The sequence below is a fragment of the Physella acuta genome, unplaced genomic scaffold (assembly GCF_028476545.2).
Source record: "Physella acuta isolate Inbredline_101_S28 unplaced genomic scaffold, ASM2847654v3 ptg000949l, whole genome shotgun sequence".
NCBI lineage: Eukaryota > Metazoa > Mollusca > Gastropoda > Physidae > Physella > Physella acuta.
Window position 1 is genome coordinate 105,488 of NW_026732466.1, and position 17,297 is coordinate 122,784.

At 34.5% G+C, this 17,297-nt stretch overlaps 1 protein-coding gene across 1 annotated transcript in view; it reads right to left on the reverse strand.

Moving 5' to 3' along the window:
• LOC131953763 (dual 3',5'-cyclic-AMP and -GMP phosphodiesterase 11A) overlaps positions 1-17,297 on the reverse strand; it is a 121,221-nt gene that overhangs the window by 11,497 nt on the left and 92,427 nt on the right. The window contains exons 8-11 of the mRNA XM_059317121.1: positions 11,073-11,187; positions 8,606-8,681; positions 5,135-5,202; positions 1,009-1,101 (exon numbers count right to left, since the gene is read on the reverse strand). Of these exons, the coding sequence (XP_059173104.1) occupies positions 1,009-1,101; positions 5,135-5,202; positions 8,606-8,681; positions 11,073-11,187 (352 nt within the window). The remainder of the gene's footprint in view (positions 1-1,008; positions 1,102-5,134; positions 5,203-8,605; positions 8,682-11,072; positions 11,188-17,297) is intronic.

Here is a 17,297-nt window from a genome sequence, read left to right on the forward strand (position 1 = left end):
AGTTCCATAATAATTATATAAAATTATTTTCATAATTCATTCAATTGTATACTGTAAAAACTTTAAAGAAGATAATAACACTAAGAATAGGTGGAGTAGAGCGTATACAGACAGTTGACAGCTGCTTGGGCACAAGGCCCAGATCAACAACTGCGATGTAGCAGTGGTTCCATGCTTTCCACTACCGAAGTACACATTTTTTCCAAAAATATTTTCAATAGTAAAGGTTATTTTATTCAGAATGCATTTTTGTATGTGTCAGTGTGTCTTAATTTTTACTTGAGTGAGATAGTTTTTTAGTTATTAGCTTATAAATTGGGTAGGGATACTGCTATAGTTATATAATTTGATACATGTGTATGTTTTTATATGAAAAAATATACATACAACTATTGATTTTAAATTTATTAACCTATTCCTAATAAAATACATTAATATTGAAACCAAAATTATTAGTGGCTCTAGGAAAACTGGGAGAATTTGTAAATGTTAACTTTTGGCTCTGTCGCATCAAAATGTTCCCGGACCCTGTTCTATTTTTTTTTTCTCTTTTTATTTATTTTTTTTTTCATTTTGTAAATTACAGACGAATATTCCCAAACAATTACAATCTATAAGGCTTAATTGCTTATATAGTTGTCAGTGAATTTTTTTTAATCAAAATAAAATATTATTAAATATTTACTGGTTTATAGACACAATTACAGCCTTTTTATTATTTATTTTCGTATAAATCATGAGTCAATAATGCTATAAATTAATCTTTTGACTGTCCACGGAAATGAAATATTTCTATGATACTTAAATTATTACCTCCCTTTCCACTCACTTGATTTCAAATAACTACTACTACGTCAGTTCCAATATGACACTTTCAATGAAAGTAAAACATTAACGTAGCTTATAAACAAAACGTGTCACAAATTATTAATTAATGAAAAATATAACCCCAACCGTAAGAATATCTCCCTAAATACGAATCAGGTGAAGTTACTTCCCTGTACTAACCTCAAGCGCTACAGCCTGTCTAGCGGCCGACAAAGAAACTTGTTCGTAGAGCTGGCAGTTGTTAATGCCCAGTCCACAGAAGATTGCAAAAGCCTGTAAAATACAAACATGCGCTCTCAAATCTTATGTAATAAATCACTGTTGATTTATAAAGTGCTAATGAAACTGTATTTCAAAAAATGATTGTTGGTGGTTCGAATATCAGCTGGGTTAGATTTAAAACAGCGCTAAGAATGTCTGCTTGTGGTATCAGAATGCTAACATTTGTTATAACCAGACCGAAAAGAAGGTGGACTCCCTCCTGTACACAATATGCGGTGTTAACTATCGTTAACATCCATTTTAAAAAAAGAACTATTTAACAGGACCTGCTTGAAAACAGTGCATTATTTTGTATCGTTATTCAATATTTCACGTACATAGTGTATATAATGCAGAATGTAATGTTTTTTTTTAATTTTGTGCATTAGCAGTATAGTTAAAAATCAAAAGCAATATTAATAACTGATAATCATGTACACTAACCAGCTAGATATATATTTAGTGGCTAATTATCATCAACATACGCTAAGACAATTTTTATTAACCTTAGAACGAAATAGATTAAACTTAAAAGATTTTAAATAAAACATTTTAAATACAAAGAACATCCTTTGTAAATGTCAAGCGCTCTTAGAATTGTCAATCAAAAGAAATTGTTTTAATATCTTAGACAATCTGGAAGTAAAATAAAAGAAAAACATCAAATGTATTGTGGGGTAGAAAAGATAATTTAATTAAAAACTTAATTAATTGATCTATTAATATGACGGTGAGCTGATTGAGTCCTGGGTCCCATTGCTCTTACATCGATGAGATACACGTCTCCGCATATTCATCTACTTCAATGAGAGTATAATTAATTAAATCTTTGCCTTTATAAATATGATTTTTTTTAATATTCTAATCGAAAGCTTATTTCAAAACAAATGACTTAATCAGCTGATTGTAATTTAAGTCTTAATTAAGCCATTGCTGGCTTTCTTCTATAACTCCCGATTGTTTGGGTTTAGTTCAAATTCAGGACAAGTGCTACTTTCTACGGCCACATGTGGGTACCTTAGTTCTACTCCTTACAGTCACATGTGCGTACTTTAGTTCTACTCCTTACAGTCACATGTGCGTACTTTAGTTCTACTCCTTACAGTCACATGTGCGTACTTTAGTTCTACTCCTTACAGTCACATGTGCGTACTTTAGTTCTACTCCTTACAGTCACATGTGGGTACCTTAGTTCTACTTTCCACAGCCACATGTGGGTACCTTAGTTCTATTCCCCAAAGCCACATGTGGGTACCTTAGCTCTATTCCTATAGACCAAATGTGGGTTACCTCAGTTCTACTCCCCACGGCCAAATGTAGGTTCCTTTGTTCTACTACTCACAGATACATATAGGTACCTTAGTTCTACTCCCCACTGCCACATGTGGGTACCTTAGTTCTAGTTCCTACAGCCACATGTGGGTACCTTAGTTCTAGTTCCTACAGCCACATGTGGGTACCTTAGTTCTAGTTCCTACAGCCACATGTGGGTACCTTAATTCTAGTCTCTACAGTCATATGTGGGTACCTTAGTTCTAGTTCCTACAGCCACATGTGGGTACCTTAGTTCTAGTCTCTACAGTCATATGTGGGTACCTTAGTTCTACTCCTCACAGCCACATATGGGTACCTTAGCTATACACCCCACAGCCACATATGGGTACCTTAGCTCTATTCCCCAAAGCCACATATGGGTACCTTAGTTCTACTCCCTACAGCTACATATGGGTACCTTAGTTCTACTCCCTACAGCTACATATGGGTACCTTAGCTATACACCCCACAGCCACATATGGGTACCTTAGCTCTATTCCCCAAAGCCACATATGGGTACCTTAGTTCTACTCCCTACAGCTACATATGGGTACCTTAGTTCTAGTTCCTACAGCCACATGTGGGTACCTTAGTTCTAGTCTCTACAGCCACATGTGGGTACCTTAGTTCTAGTTCCTATAGTCAAATGTGAGTACCTTAGTTCTGCTTCCCACTGTAGCATGTGGGTACGTTAGTTGTACTCCTCACCCCCTCCCTATACAAAAATATAACACACACCTAACTATCTACAAAGTTGAGTGCTAGAAAAAAGACATAAACGCTACAGAAACTCTTTAACTCAGTAAGCAAAAAAGAAAAAAATTCATAAAAAACGTTTTAATAACAAGCTTTTATGTAATGATGCACTAAAAAGTAGAAAATAAATTATAGACTACTATTTAAATAACTATAAAGAAAAGCGTGGGTCACTTTAGTATCTATTGGATACCTTTACTAATGTTAAGGAAGACACCCACGCTTTTCTTTATAGTTATTTAAATAGTAGTCTATAATTTATTTTCTACTTTTTAGTGCATCATTACATAAAAGCTTGTTATTAAAACGTTTTTTATGAATTTTTTTTTCAGTACTTTACATGTTTTATTTACAATAGAGTTACATGACTAAAAACCATTGCGCGCCTACTGAACATCACGTTCAGTAGGCGCGCAATGGTTTTTGAACGCAGCCATTACGTGATGGCGCAGCTATTGAAGGTGATGACGCGTGTGGTGTGGTTGGCTAGACATGCCTACTAATTCGGTCCAAATTTTTATTAATTCATAAAAAATTAATTAGGCATCCAATTAAGTCAAATTTAGTTTCAGATTGCATTGTCTTCATGTCTTGACCCACGTGCCAACTGTGAATCGTATCGGTCAAGTAGAACTGTCCGAATTTTCACTCCTGCGTTTCCGTCTAGACAGACAGACCGACGAGGAAGTGAGTTAAATAAAAGCTTGTAAAAATAAGCCATTTTTGCGCAATTCATATTGTAAAAACAACACCAATATTGAACAAGATTAACTCTAACTTTTATGACGTTTGGATTTCCCTAACTTGAATAGACATTACGGACAAGGACCCCCTAACGTTGTTATACGTGCAACTGAGGGGGAAATGTCTAAATATAATTGACAAGTTTTCCGTTGTCGTCATCCTAGGGCACTCAAGAAAATGTCAAGTTTCTCCACCTTTCGAATAATTACATTTAGGTGCCGCTAAAAATATAATTCCAGTTATTACATTTAAATATTGTTTTAATAAGTTATGCATATGGTTTTTTTTTTTAAATATGGGCGTCAGTGACTTATGTAATGTTTGAAACTATAAAAGACAAGGATGCAAAGTTACAAAAAAAAACCTACAAGTATATTCATTAGCCAGATTATTGTCCGAAACATCACATTTCACCCTTCAGCGAATAAAGTAAATGTAAATAATAGTAAAGTTCTTCTTAAGTTATAACGATCCATTGGGTAGATGAAGTACAGTTCATAATAATATTTTTTCTTTAACTCCGTAAATAAAGGGAACGTACGGTTAGCACTATGCTGAGCCGACTTTATTTTCACGAACGTCAGTCAGGTACTCATCAGAGCTGGGAGGACTCAAGGACGTCCACAAGTCAAAACCAAGATCCGAACTCTAGACCTTTTGGCTAGCCGCTAAACATTCTATGATTCGACCACGCCGTCCCATCAGCGAGAAAGAAAGGTGCCCATATTAAGTGACACGAACACGTATGAGATTTACTTTCTCATGATATAGCATTATATAATGGGGGTAGGTTGATACATAATAAAGTTATACAACAATGCCTTAGATTCCTTAGATATATTTCATTCTATTTGCCATACAATCATATTCATCAATAATTATTTCGTAAATGAATCGATAAACCATGTTCTCATATTTTAGAATTTAACTCAATATAAAGTTTATTTTGGATTTAATAAATAACAAAGAATTTAGACAACTCTGTTAAGTATGTAGGCTATTTGAAATGGCTGAAACAATTGTAGTGTATATTGTGCTGTTGTAGAAATGGTCCTGTAAATGATTTATTATATTCTGTTAATATCAAATGTTATTTAATGTCATTATACGTGGGAAGATTGGATATAAAATGTACTTTTGGTATGTTCTATGTGCATATTCTCTAAAGTGGCAGAAACACTTGACGATATGTATCGCCAGAAAAAAAAAGATTGGTTTACTCGAACGTTACCTCAAACAGCAGATCATCGTGATCATCGAATGGAAGTCCGTCTATTCTGTTAACCACTTGAGCAACGCCTAAAGATGAAAAAATGTAATCTTAATTTTGTTTTGAAGTGGTCAGTTCTGCTTGTAAATAAAATCATACGTGTTGACAGTTTAGTAATGTTACTTCTTAGTATTTTATATATTATAACTAAATGTAATGTTTGCTAATATGAATATAATGCTAGTAAGAAGGCGTTTCCCAGTGGTAGAGCACTATACTGATAAACCAAAAGTCTCGAGTTTGAATGCTGGTTGAAATCAGCAGAACGTCCCAGAGTCTACCCAGCTCTGATGGGTTCCTGGCTCACGTTAGGGAAAGTAAAGGCGGCTGGGCATATCGCATTGTTCATATACCGATGTCACAGAAACAGGTGAACTCTATTTCACTTGCCCCGTGGGCCGTCCGCTACGAAAAGGGAACTACTTACTTTACTTATAGAAAGTTAGTGAAGATTTGTTTTTATTCTGATTCAAGTATGTTTATTGGTAGAGACTTTATTTAATACACAATTCTTTTAAAGTTAGTTTGCACATTTTTGTAGTCACCTTAAGACTGTACAAAGCAGGGAAACGAAAGATATAATGCTACTCCGGTACCTAAAGTTCGACAACCCCATATGTCCCGTTATGTCTAGTTATAAACGTGTATGTCCTGTTGGTATTCTGCCGTGTTAACATCGTGGAACATACATGCCTAGTGTTTCTTGTTACATAGCTAAAACTATATAACATCAACACTATTGATCGATGTTTTTGGCAAGGAAAAAAATATTTCGTTGCATACAACAAACAAATACAATTTTCATTCTGGAGAATTGCGATTATTAACTCGTCATTTCTGGGAATGGATGAATGGATGGATGGATGTGTGTCCGCAGCTTTAAGTCGTATCTCCTCCTCAACGAAGCAATATCGAGGACTAGTTCCAAAAGCAAATATGTTAAGCAAGTTCCAATGATGATTGTGGGCCAAAAAATTCCCGGAATTCCTTCCTGGATTTCCCGAAAAAGCCAAAAAACCTCGAACAAATGCAGTTTTTGCTTCATATCTCGGCAACCAGACCAGTGGCGTAGCGAGGTCGGGTGTCACCCGGTGCGGCACTTAATGGTGTCACCCCCCAGAGGCGTAGCGACCCTTTCTGGGGACAAACTTTCAAATTTTAAATTTGCACCCCCCCCCTCAAGTTTTCGATTTGCACCCCCCCCCCTCAAACTTACGATTTGCACCCCCCACCCCCTTCAACTTTTTCTCTATATATTTTGCTATTTTTTGCCTTGGTGTCACCTCCCTAAATGGTGTCACCCGGTGCGGTCCGCACCCCCGCCCCCCCCCCCCCCCCTCGCTACGCCCCTGAACCAGACCAATTAGCGACTTGAAACATTTACCAATCGATTCCTGCCATAATTTAGACCAATATTGCCGAAGAAAGTTTTCAAAAATAACCTTTCGTTCGGTCACAAAATTTTTTTAAATTATTTAAACTGAGCATCTTGTAGGCCTAGGATGATATTTTAAACTGAGCATCGTGTAGGCCTACTAGAAGAAGCGAAGCGGTGAAGTTCCAAACCAAGCACACCGGCTCAGGCAGTCGCTAGTGAGAGGTAACGATGATATTTTAAACTGAGCATCGTGTAGGCCTACTAGAAGAAGCGAAGCGGTGAAGTTCCAAACCAAGCACACCGGCTCAGGCAGTCGCTAGTGAGAGGTAACGTCTACTTGACGCATGTTGATTAAGGAAATTGCGCTTAAATTGCCACTAGACTTTTTATTAACTTGTTTTATCGGCTTAGGTTTAGATTCTACACATCCTCCTAAAAATATCAATTTAAAAAATAATTCTTAATAACGTAATATTCAAAAGCTATTGAATTATAAATGTGTTTAAAATGCGCTAAAATTTAGACGAAATGCGAGTTGCAGTAACACGATCAATACATTTAGACAAATATAAGTCTATGTATACGATCATATGAATTATATTTGAAGTCGGATAGAATGGCATCCGACATATAACCCGAAAGTCTCGAGTTCGAATCACAGGTTCTTGTCCGTAGAACGTCCACGCTATAATGCGTACTGACTCGCGTTATGAAAAGTAAGGCTTCTGAGTATGCCTGGTCAAGAATCATGTAAACTCTACTTCAACTATCCAATGGATCGCAAGATCTAAAATGAGCAAAATCGCTTCACTTTACTAATGTGTTATAGTGTATAAAAGTTCCAGTTTTGGGGAAAATCAAATGTGTCCTCTTAGTATTTCAATACATAGACTATTTCGCGCAACAAAAATCTATAATCAGGGTATTTGGGTAAACGAGAAACTGATGTTTAAGCTAAAATGTAACTATCAGCCAATCAACAATCGATAGCTATGACGCACATCCCGTCACAGTAAAGACAATGTCGTTAAAAAAGAAAGATGGCTGCCAACGTCAAAAGAGTGAGGTGGAGAAAGAAAAAAAAAGAAATATTCACTTAACGAAATAGCGATAAACACGCCATTTAATCAATCAATTCACCGATAGAAAAATCAATACATAGCTTTAGATGGGGGGAGAATGTTTTCGTGTTGCTTATTGGTTATGGGAAACAGATTGGGACTCAGTAACACGTGAAAGGAAGGAAAAATGTTTAGAATGTGCTTTTGTTGTTTACAATCTACATGCGCACCAAGCGTCGAATAAGTGCACCCTAACCCTTATGCTGTAGGTAAGGGCACCGGGGTACATTTCCTGCTCTGGTCACGTGTGAAATGACCGATCGTAGCCCGGGTCTTACTGTATTCGTGGCCGAGACAAAAATGTTCAGAGTTGCCGCATTGATCGTTATTGAGCCAAATAAAAAATGAAATCGACTTTTTGGATACAGTTAATAAAAATAAGACGTCAATCTTTTAGTACGATTTTTGGTTGATTAGAGGGTGTAATATAATGCTGTATAGAAGAGTTGGTGGAAATTTTATACTGGTGTCCGATAATGGAAACTTCTTTAAAAAAGGGTGTTAGGTTACTGGTATTTAACTAAATACACACATCACTGGCTAATGTCAATGCTAACACTGTCCTTAACCCCAACCCTGGTCCTACCATACGCCTACCCTAATTTCTAATCTTAAAGTTAGTCAAGATTACAATACTGCTAACAACCCAACACACCTATTTTATGGAAGACATCAGACATCTGTATATAAAATCATCCGAATAGTTTTTATGAACTTTGTTAACAATTTTCCAACAAAATGATAATTTCTTCACGAACTAGCTTCCAGCGCAGGTCACTGCAACTAGTAAAACGCGATCCCTAACCAAATAATATATTAACATAAAATAGAATTACAAGGTTCTTTTAAGTATAAAAACGTTACAGTTTGCATGTAGGAGATGTTGAGTTTAAGCTGTATACTTGACATGTTTATGCTGGATTTGTTCCTTACCTATGGTCTGAAAATGTCGGTTTCTCACAGGTTTACAGAGCACCGATCTTGTTCGAATACCTTTGACTGTTTCATCCTGGAGAGCCAAATGCAAAACATCATGAAATGGGGAATAATTAAAATAATGATAATTAAAATACACATATGTGTTATTATTCAGGTACAATAAATTAAAGTTAGTTGAGCTCTATAAGTATGCCAAAGTTAGCACACATAAAGTTAGAAAAAAATCCATTATAATTAACAAACTCCTGTCAACGCCGTTGATAATATGTCGTTAAGTCAACGACTCTTCTTCGAGGATAGAACATTACGTTGAGACAAGAACATACATGTATATGTAACATGGATTTTAATCCGGCGTTCAAACATTCGCAACAGTTGTCATAAACTTAGTTATACATTTTCTAGCTAAATCCCACATCTAGGTTTTGTTCTATAAAAATAGAATTCACGGGGTAAATCTAATGTAGGTTTTATCAGTATGTAAGCGCCCAAGGGGGAATAATAATACAAATTGGAAACAGGGAAGCGCGAGTGATTTCCCTTAGTCACCCGATTAAAAGTACCAAACTATTGAGTTCAATCTTTAAAAAATAATACCAATTTTAGTCCAACGACAAGACGTCAAATTATATTACATGTTAAAAATAGTATACTTAAATATTTTAATGATGATTAGTTCAATAATTTCTACACTATCTAAAGCGCATTAAATATTGCCATAAAAAAAACATTAAACTTAGCATGAACATTTGTGAGGACAATCAGCCAAATGTTAACAATTTATCATCAACAGCGAGAAGATTGTTCGGTTAAAAATTGCTAAGCTGGCCATTGTGGCCAAAGAATTTTTCTTTTAAATTTTTTGAATTTAAAAGCTGTAAAAATGTTATCTAAAAGCTGACATTTGTTATCTTAAAATATTCTTAAAGAAACAAAAAAAAACAATCTTAAAATAGCTGTCAGTCCTAAGTTCAGTTAATTAAATAATTAACCCAATGTCAATTTTATATTAGATTCTGAATAAGTTATACGAAATACGTTAGGCAGATATGAATAAAGGGCAGCAACCATCCTGTGCTCGAGTTACTAGTTAGTCAAGACTGTAGAAGTTACCGAACACTCAATTGTAACATGTATTTAGCATTAGTTGCGAATGGGGTGTGGGGGGGGGGGGGGTAATTGAGTTATTTATAGAAGTTATGCCTGAATCAGTAACAATTGTATGTGTTACTGCCGTCCGACAAATTAAGTAGCAAGTAGAATATCTGAATAGAAACATTTTCGTTACTATGTTTTCGTAAACTGTATTTGTTATAATATCTTTGAGGCAACATTTGTGTATGAGAGATCACTCTATTGTTTGCTAAATGCTTGCTAGACATGATTTATAAAAACTGTACACAATTGTTTGTTTGAAAAGACTAAATTAGGAACACCTTTGAACCAGCAGTTACAGTAAGTCTGGTCGCTCATGTATAGAGCCCATGTAAATTTTAGATTTCCGTTTTTAGAATACAAAAGGGTAAGTTACTATGTTACAAATAAGTAATGGAGACGGCTTAGTCGAGTGGTAGAGCATACGACTGCGAACCCGAAAGTTTCAGTTACGAATCTTGGGTAGAGTTCACTCAGCTGTAATGGGTACCTGACTTACGTTAGGAGAAATAAAGACGGTTGGGCATAGAGTTAACCAAACATTACCTATATGCCAATATCACATAAACAGGTGAACTCTACTTATACTGTTACATGGAACATCAAGTTCGGACTGTACTTTTTAGCGCAATTTCCATACGGACAATTGCGATTATTAACTCGTCATTTCTGGATGGATGTGTGTCCTTAGCTTTAAGTCGTATCTCCTCCTCAACGAAGCAATATCGAGGACTAGTTTTAAAAGCAAATATATTAAGCAAGTTCCGAGGATGATTGTGGGCCAAAAACATTCCCGGAATTCCTTCCTGGATTTCCCGGAAAAGCCAAAAACAAACTCGAACAAATACAGTTTTTGGTCCATATCTCGGCAACCAGACCACTTAGCGACTTGTTTTCTAAAATTTCCTTTCAAACCTGATGGTCTATGGGGCAAGTGAAGTTGAGTTCACCTGTTTCTGTGACCTCGGCAGTTGAACGAATAGTATTTAGTCAGCGTTATACCCAGCTTTACTTTACTGTGTGAAAGTAATAGAATGTCTCAAAACTGTTACCTTTTTTTTTTATTTACCCAAATAATTACGATGAAATTACAATTACTCCCAATTATTTAATAATATTATATAATTAGTAGATAAAATATTGCAACAGTCAAGATTATGATGGTTAAATAAAACGGAATCAAATTCTTAATCATTCTGCTCATTAAGACATTATATTGTATGAGTTCTCATGACTCTCTCTGAAACTAAGATAAAAATAAAACAATCGCTACTAGGGGCAAACAAGGTCGGTAACTCAATCCTACCTCGTGCTCAATCCTCGGATCCTGCGAAGCGTCGGTGATGTTGATTGTCTCCCCTGTCAGTAACACTAACTCTGCTATCTTGCTTGTCACCCTTAGACTATTGTCTCGATCACTGCTGCAAGCCAAGCAAATCAAATCATTAAACCTGTTCTACTCTTGAGGAGAGGGGGGAGATGGAGGGGGGGGGTGCTGGCAGACTGGAGGGGTATAAAAGTACATGTATTTGTACTTTCAACAAAATTCTATTAAGAAAGGGCTATTAACATGTTTGTAAATGTTTTGGGAAAAAAAAATAAAGAGCAGTATAAAATAAATTACATGCCCCTTGAAATTAAGATAAAGTTGGACCTACGAGAATAAAACGGTCAAGTGACTTTAGTGAGACTACTACAGAAAAAAGTGAGACTAAGACAACAGATTGAGTGAGACTTAAGTTATGATGTCTAAATGGCATATTATTGCTAGAAATAAAAAAACATAGTTTGGCTAATGCTACATAACACGGGCAGCCTACATTTATAAGATAGTCAAACATTAAACACTAAAGTATGTTAGAGCAAAATCATTATTGTTCTAAAACAACCAACTACAATATTTTGTTTGCTACATCTAAAATATTATTTGTTCAACACACTATTTAGCTTGTTAGTACTAAATCGCTATCAAATCTAATACTGTGTTAATTTGCTTGATATTATTATCATTATTATGATCATTTATTTTTTTTAAACACTCAAGCAAGTGTAGAAAGCCATACAAACATTGGAATGTTTAGCACTATGTAGAAGGACAGACTGGCGCTATATCGAGAAAACAATTTTATCTACACAACTAAGCCAGTAGGCCTACTAAATAATGCCATTTCTGGGCAACTACAAAAATTAAAATCACCATCTTTTATAGACAGAAAATTGTATGGCGTGCTCAAAAAGCCAAATTAATTACATAAGACTAAAAGACACGGAATACGACCTCGCTACATCTATTGAGACTAATATCTAAGGTGTCAGCTCTAGTCTTATACTGACTAGTCCAAACAGATTATGTACATAATGATGGGCTATTGAACACTGTATTTACTCTACAATTTACGTTAATAACTTCAGCTGATCTAAGTTAAGTGAATTACTGAATCCACTTTGAGAGTAAAATTCGCTTCTTGATTCGAATTCCCAAATATGGCTCATCGCTATAAATGGTTCATTGGATTAAACGATTCATTTAAAGAAGGAAATAAGAGCTTTCCTACGAGTTGATAAAAAAGTAAACAGTAATTTACAAACTTATTTTACTTTCTTTTCTTAACAGATAACTTACAGTGAAAAATGTTGACATGTGTTAAAACTTAAGCGACTTAGTCCAACTTGTCTCTGGACAACGTGGACAAGATTTCGGCCATCACAATATTGTTTTGCTTGTATATATATATATATATATATATATATATATATATATATATATATATATATATATATATATATATATATATATATATATCTTTTTTTAGTATATAAATGGCTTTGATCTAAAATACAGTGCCTGAGTAAAAGGAATAGTCATTGTTATTGTCAAATGGTTTGAGGATTGAGGACAAAGTTTACAATTATTAGCAAAAATATAGTCAATTAATCAAGACAAATATTAACTATCTGACCGTTAGTTTTTATTAAGAAAAAAGGTGCACTAGTTTTACAAGCTAGAAAATTATGTAGATTAAAATATATAAATTGTAAAAGTGAATAAGTTTGTGAAACATTTGAAGCAGTGCATTTCAATATAATAGTAATACAACAAAAGTACTAACAAACATACGTGATTATACAATGGTGCATAACTTTGTGTTTAGTTACTATTAATTGTGTAACGTGCATAACTTTGTGTTTAGTAACTATTGATAGTGTAACGTGCATAACTTTGTGTTTAGTAACTATTGATAGTGTAACGTGCATAACTTTGTGTTTAGTAACTATTGATAGTGTTACAATATCAAGTCAGGACAGGCAGGTCAAGCTTAATATTTGAGTTTACTCATGGAAGAAAATTATTTCAATAAAGAATTATAAAAACATTATACTTTTATTTTCCTAATAAAAATTTAAAATCCATTAAATTATTAATACAGCTTTTTAGATTATTTTTCTAATAAATAGAGTGTTGATTAGGATTGTCGTTGAAAAACTAAACGAAAATGAAATCTTGAAAATCATCTACAAAAATCGTCTTAATTATTTAAAACATTAGATCTTTGTATAAGCACTGCATTTTCATTATTAAAAAAGCAATTTTATTTTTTAAATAATGTCTAACATTATTACTGTTGTCAGAAAAGTAATTTAACAAAATCATTTTAAGCTGTTTTCGAAAATTTTAATCGCATTTTTTTTTATTAAATTAGAAAAACTAAGTGCTGGGCAGATAAAACAAATATTTGTACTAAAAAAAAACACTACAGGTCTACGTGAAATAAAATTTAAAAAAAACAAGCCTACTTTAAATAAAAAAAAACAATGAAATGTTTCATTTTCTATATACAATTCTCTGTGTTTTGTTTTAACATGTGAGGTATAATCTAAGAAAAAGGAATTGTTTTCTTTTAAACAAGAATTGCAGCAATATTGTTTTTAATGTATCCTAATCCCAATAATATAACTAAATACTTTACTTCTCTTAAATTGTAAACAATCTTTAAGTAATAATGTATACCACCATCCTGGTATGAAATTAAAGTTGTGAACCTTACTTCCGGTAAGACTACTTAATTCTACTAAATGTGGTACCTTTACTTCTTTTAATATAATATCATCCATCACAACCTGTAAGAAACTTTGTTACCCTAGCTTCCGGTAACAAAAGAATGGCACACTATCTTCCCGTATTAAAAAAATTGTTACCTTAATTTCAGGTAATAAAAGTGGTTACCTAACTTCCGGCAATAAACATTGTTACCTAAATTTTAGGTCATAAAAAGTGTTACCTTAATTTCCGGTAAGTAAAATTTATTACCTAACTTCCTGTAATAAAAGGTGTTAACTTACTTCCGTTAATAAAAGGTGTTTCCTAACTTCAAGTAATAAAAGTTGTTAACTTTCTTTCGGTAATAAAAGTTGTTAACTAACTTCTGGTAATAAAAAATGTTTTCTAACTTCCCGTAACAAAAAAGGGTTATCTTAGCTTCTGGTAATAAAAGCTGTTATCCTAACTTCCTGTAATAAACATTGTTACCTAACTTCCGGTTATAACAATTGTTACCAAACTTTCGGTAATAAAAGGCGTTAAGTTACTTCCGGTAATAAAAGGTGTTACCCTAACTTCAAATAATAATAATAATCATTGCCTGACTTCCGTTAACAAAAATTGTTACCTAATTTCAAGTAATAAAAATCGTTACTTAACTTCCGGTAACAAAAATTGTTACCTAACTACATGTAATAAAAATTGTCACCTAACTTCTGGTTATAACAATTGTTACCCCACTTCCTTTAACAAAAATCGTTACCTAACTTCCGGTAACAAAAATTATTACCTAACTTCTGGCAATAAAAATGTATACCTGTTGAGGTAGGGCAGCGTGTGCAAGCCGTTGACCGTCTCCTGCCTGGTCACCGTGCGTCGTCTGTTTAAAATTGTCACGTGACACGGGAAGCAAACAACCCAAGCAGAAAAAAATATGGAAAAAATAAAACAAGTTTAAAACGAAAAGGGGTTTTATTTATAGTAACCAATCCAGTGCGTCGCGGCTCTCACGTGAGATTTTTTTTGTGTTACCGTCTACTTAAGCCATTGACAAATCGTGTGATTTAGTATTCACCAAGAGAGCCAGTTAAATGTAAACAGTGTGTTTCACGTGACCGCCTTGCACTGGAATAGGTTTTGTTTTATTGAGGAGGTTTCCATTCACCGTTTCTTAGGGGTCGTCCATAATTGACGTCATACAACTACGTACAAAGGTGGGAGTGGTCTGATTGTTGTGCCCGCTTTATTACGCGTATGTTACGTAATTTCTTTTTTTTTTACCAATTAAAACGTTAATTGTCATTAAATTATGTTTGATGTACATGAATCGGACCTTTTTACGTTATTCAGGTGTAGGAAGAGGGGGTTGTGATTTCGAGTAGGGTTAACCATCAAATGAAATTATTTAACGTCATTTTTGGACGACTCCCTACACAACACTTCCTGATTTGATCGACGTCATTAGCTAAACACACGTCTTTATACAGTACCTTCTGTAGCAATAAATTTAGTAAGTTTTGGTAACTACATTTTTATATATTTTTTTAAATTATAAAAGCTTTTTAAGAGACTTAGTGAGTCTAATATTAGGTTCACCGTGAGACTGTATCTAAAAAAGACGTGCTAATTAGCCGAATATCCTCTCTAATCCATCCACCACCCACTTTTAACATACTGACCAGAAACCAAAGAAATGTATTTAAATGCGATAATTGAAATAATCTGAAAATGTAGAAGTCGATCATAGATCTTCACCAGTAACATTTTTCTCCTTATCTTAAGCCAATCAAAGACCTAATTTTGGAATGTAATTTCACAAAGTACTACTGATCGTAACAGGTAGGGTACTAGTTAGTTGATGTGTACTACCCTTATTCAATACTAATTTGTTATACAGCTAAGCGTATATCAACATGTCCTGATATATGACTTATTACTTTCGTGACGGAGGGGGTGAATATTTTATCAAGCCAGGAAGCGAAGTGAGGTAGAAGTGTTAGAAGACAGAACATTCTAGCTGCCTGTTCTGGAACAAGGCGTGAACCGTAGGGGAATCTCTAACTCAGAAAACAAACAAAGCTTATGATTATTACGTTTGTTGCATTGTATTGATTGAATCTATAGGGCTTTCAAGTCTACGGTATCGAAATCTATTAGCTGTCAAGTACAAGAACGAGAAGTTGTGACCTACTTACAAGCCCTATAACAAAACCAGAATACGACTGCATTTACATAACGCTATTATATCTGTTATCAGGCTATTACCAAAGCTTATTCTCATGTTCATCTATCCTAAATATAAAACTGTCCCTACCCTTGCATTTGCTATATCCCTTTTCATTATTGCTATATCACTGAAGCTATCCCGTTCGCTAATTATAATAACAATACCGAGAAAATAATATCTTGATCTGATATTTTCTGAGTACAGCTAAGTCGAAGATAAAACTAGAGACAGAATCACTAAAGCTGCACTGATGTATTCTTGTGCATTGAACTATTTATAAAGTTATATTAAATGTTACAGTAAAAAGAATCAAGCAAGTTTTTATCATAGCAAAAAAATAATTATGATTAATAAAAACCAACCAAGGTTTTGAAATAGAAAGAAAGAAGTACAAAAAACATGGAGAAAAATAAAGCAATGATGAAATACCAAAAACAAAATTATAAAAATTATAAATCATTAAAAAATATAAAGAGTTAACGTCTGTTGAACACGTTATAACAACGTTATAATATCGAAGATAACAAAATTACTGACGAAAAAAAAAGGTTGAAGAAGCTTTAAAATGTCGTTACACTACAATATTAATTATCTAATTATTATTACACAGGGATATTTTAGAAAAAGCTTGAATAAAAAATATCATTTATTCAAAGGACATTTTTAAATTCAGTTTATTTTACCAAATTCAGGATTTTATTTTTAATCATGGCGTTCTTTTAGTAGCACGAAAGCAGTGTGGCCAATGACTAATGAACCCAACTACGCTGGTAATTAGCATAATGATTAAAATATTATTTCGTTTTAGGCGTGTATAGCTGGCCAAGACAATAGTCTTGTGAGGTAGACATAACAACGGGCTTAACTTGCACCGATGGAGTCATCCATAGTGACTTGCTGGATTCCATTAGGTTTTAGCTTCATATCCCGGTACATCGCACACAGCATCTGATGTAGTCGGCATCGGGCAGCCTAGTTTAAGGACGACCAACTTTGTTGACATAAGAACCGAGCTCGAAACTATCAGGTTAGCAAGCAAGCGCGTTAAAACTAGACCACGCCAGTGGCGTAGGCAGGGGGGGGGTTTAGGGGGGGTCATAACCCCCCCCCCCCCCCCTCCATAGACCCCTCGGTATATATATAAAAAGTAAGAGGGGGTGTGCAAATCGAAAGTTTGAGGAGGGGGGTGCAAATCGAAAGTTTGAGGGGGGGTGCAAATCGAAAGTTTGACGGGGGGGGGGGGGGTGTGGGGTGCAAATCGAAAG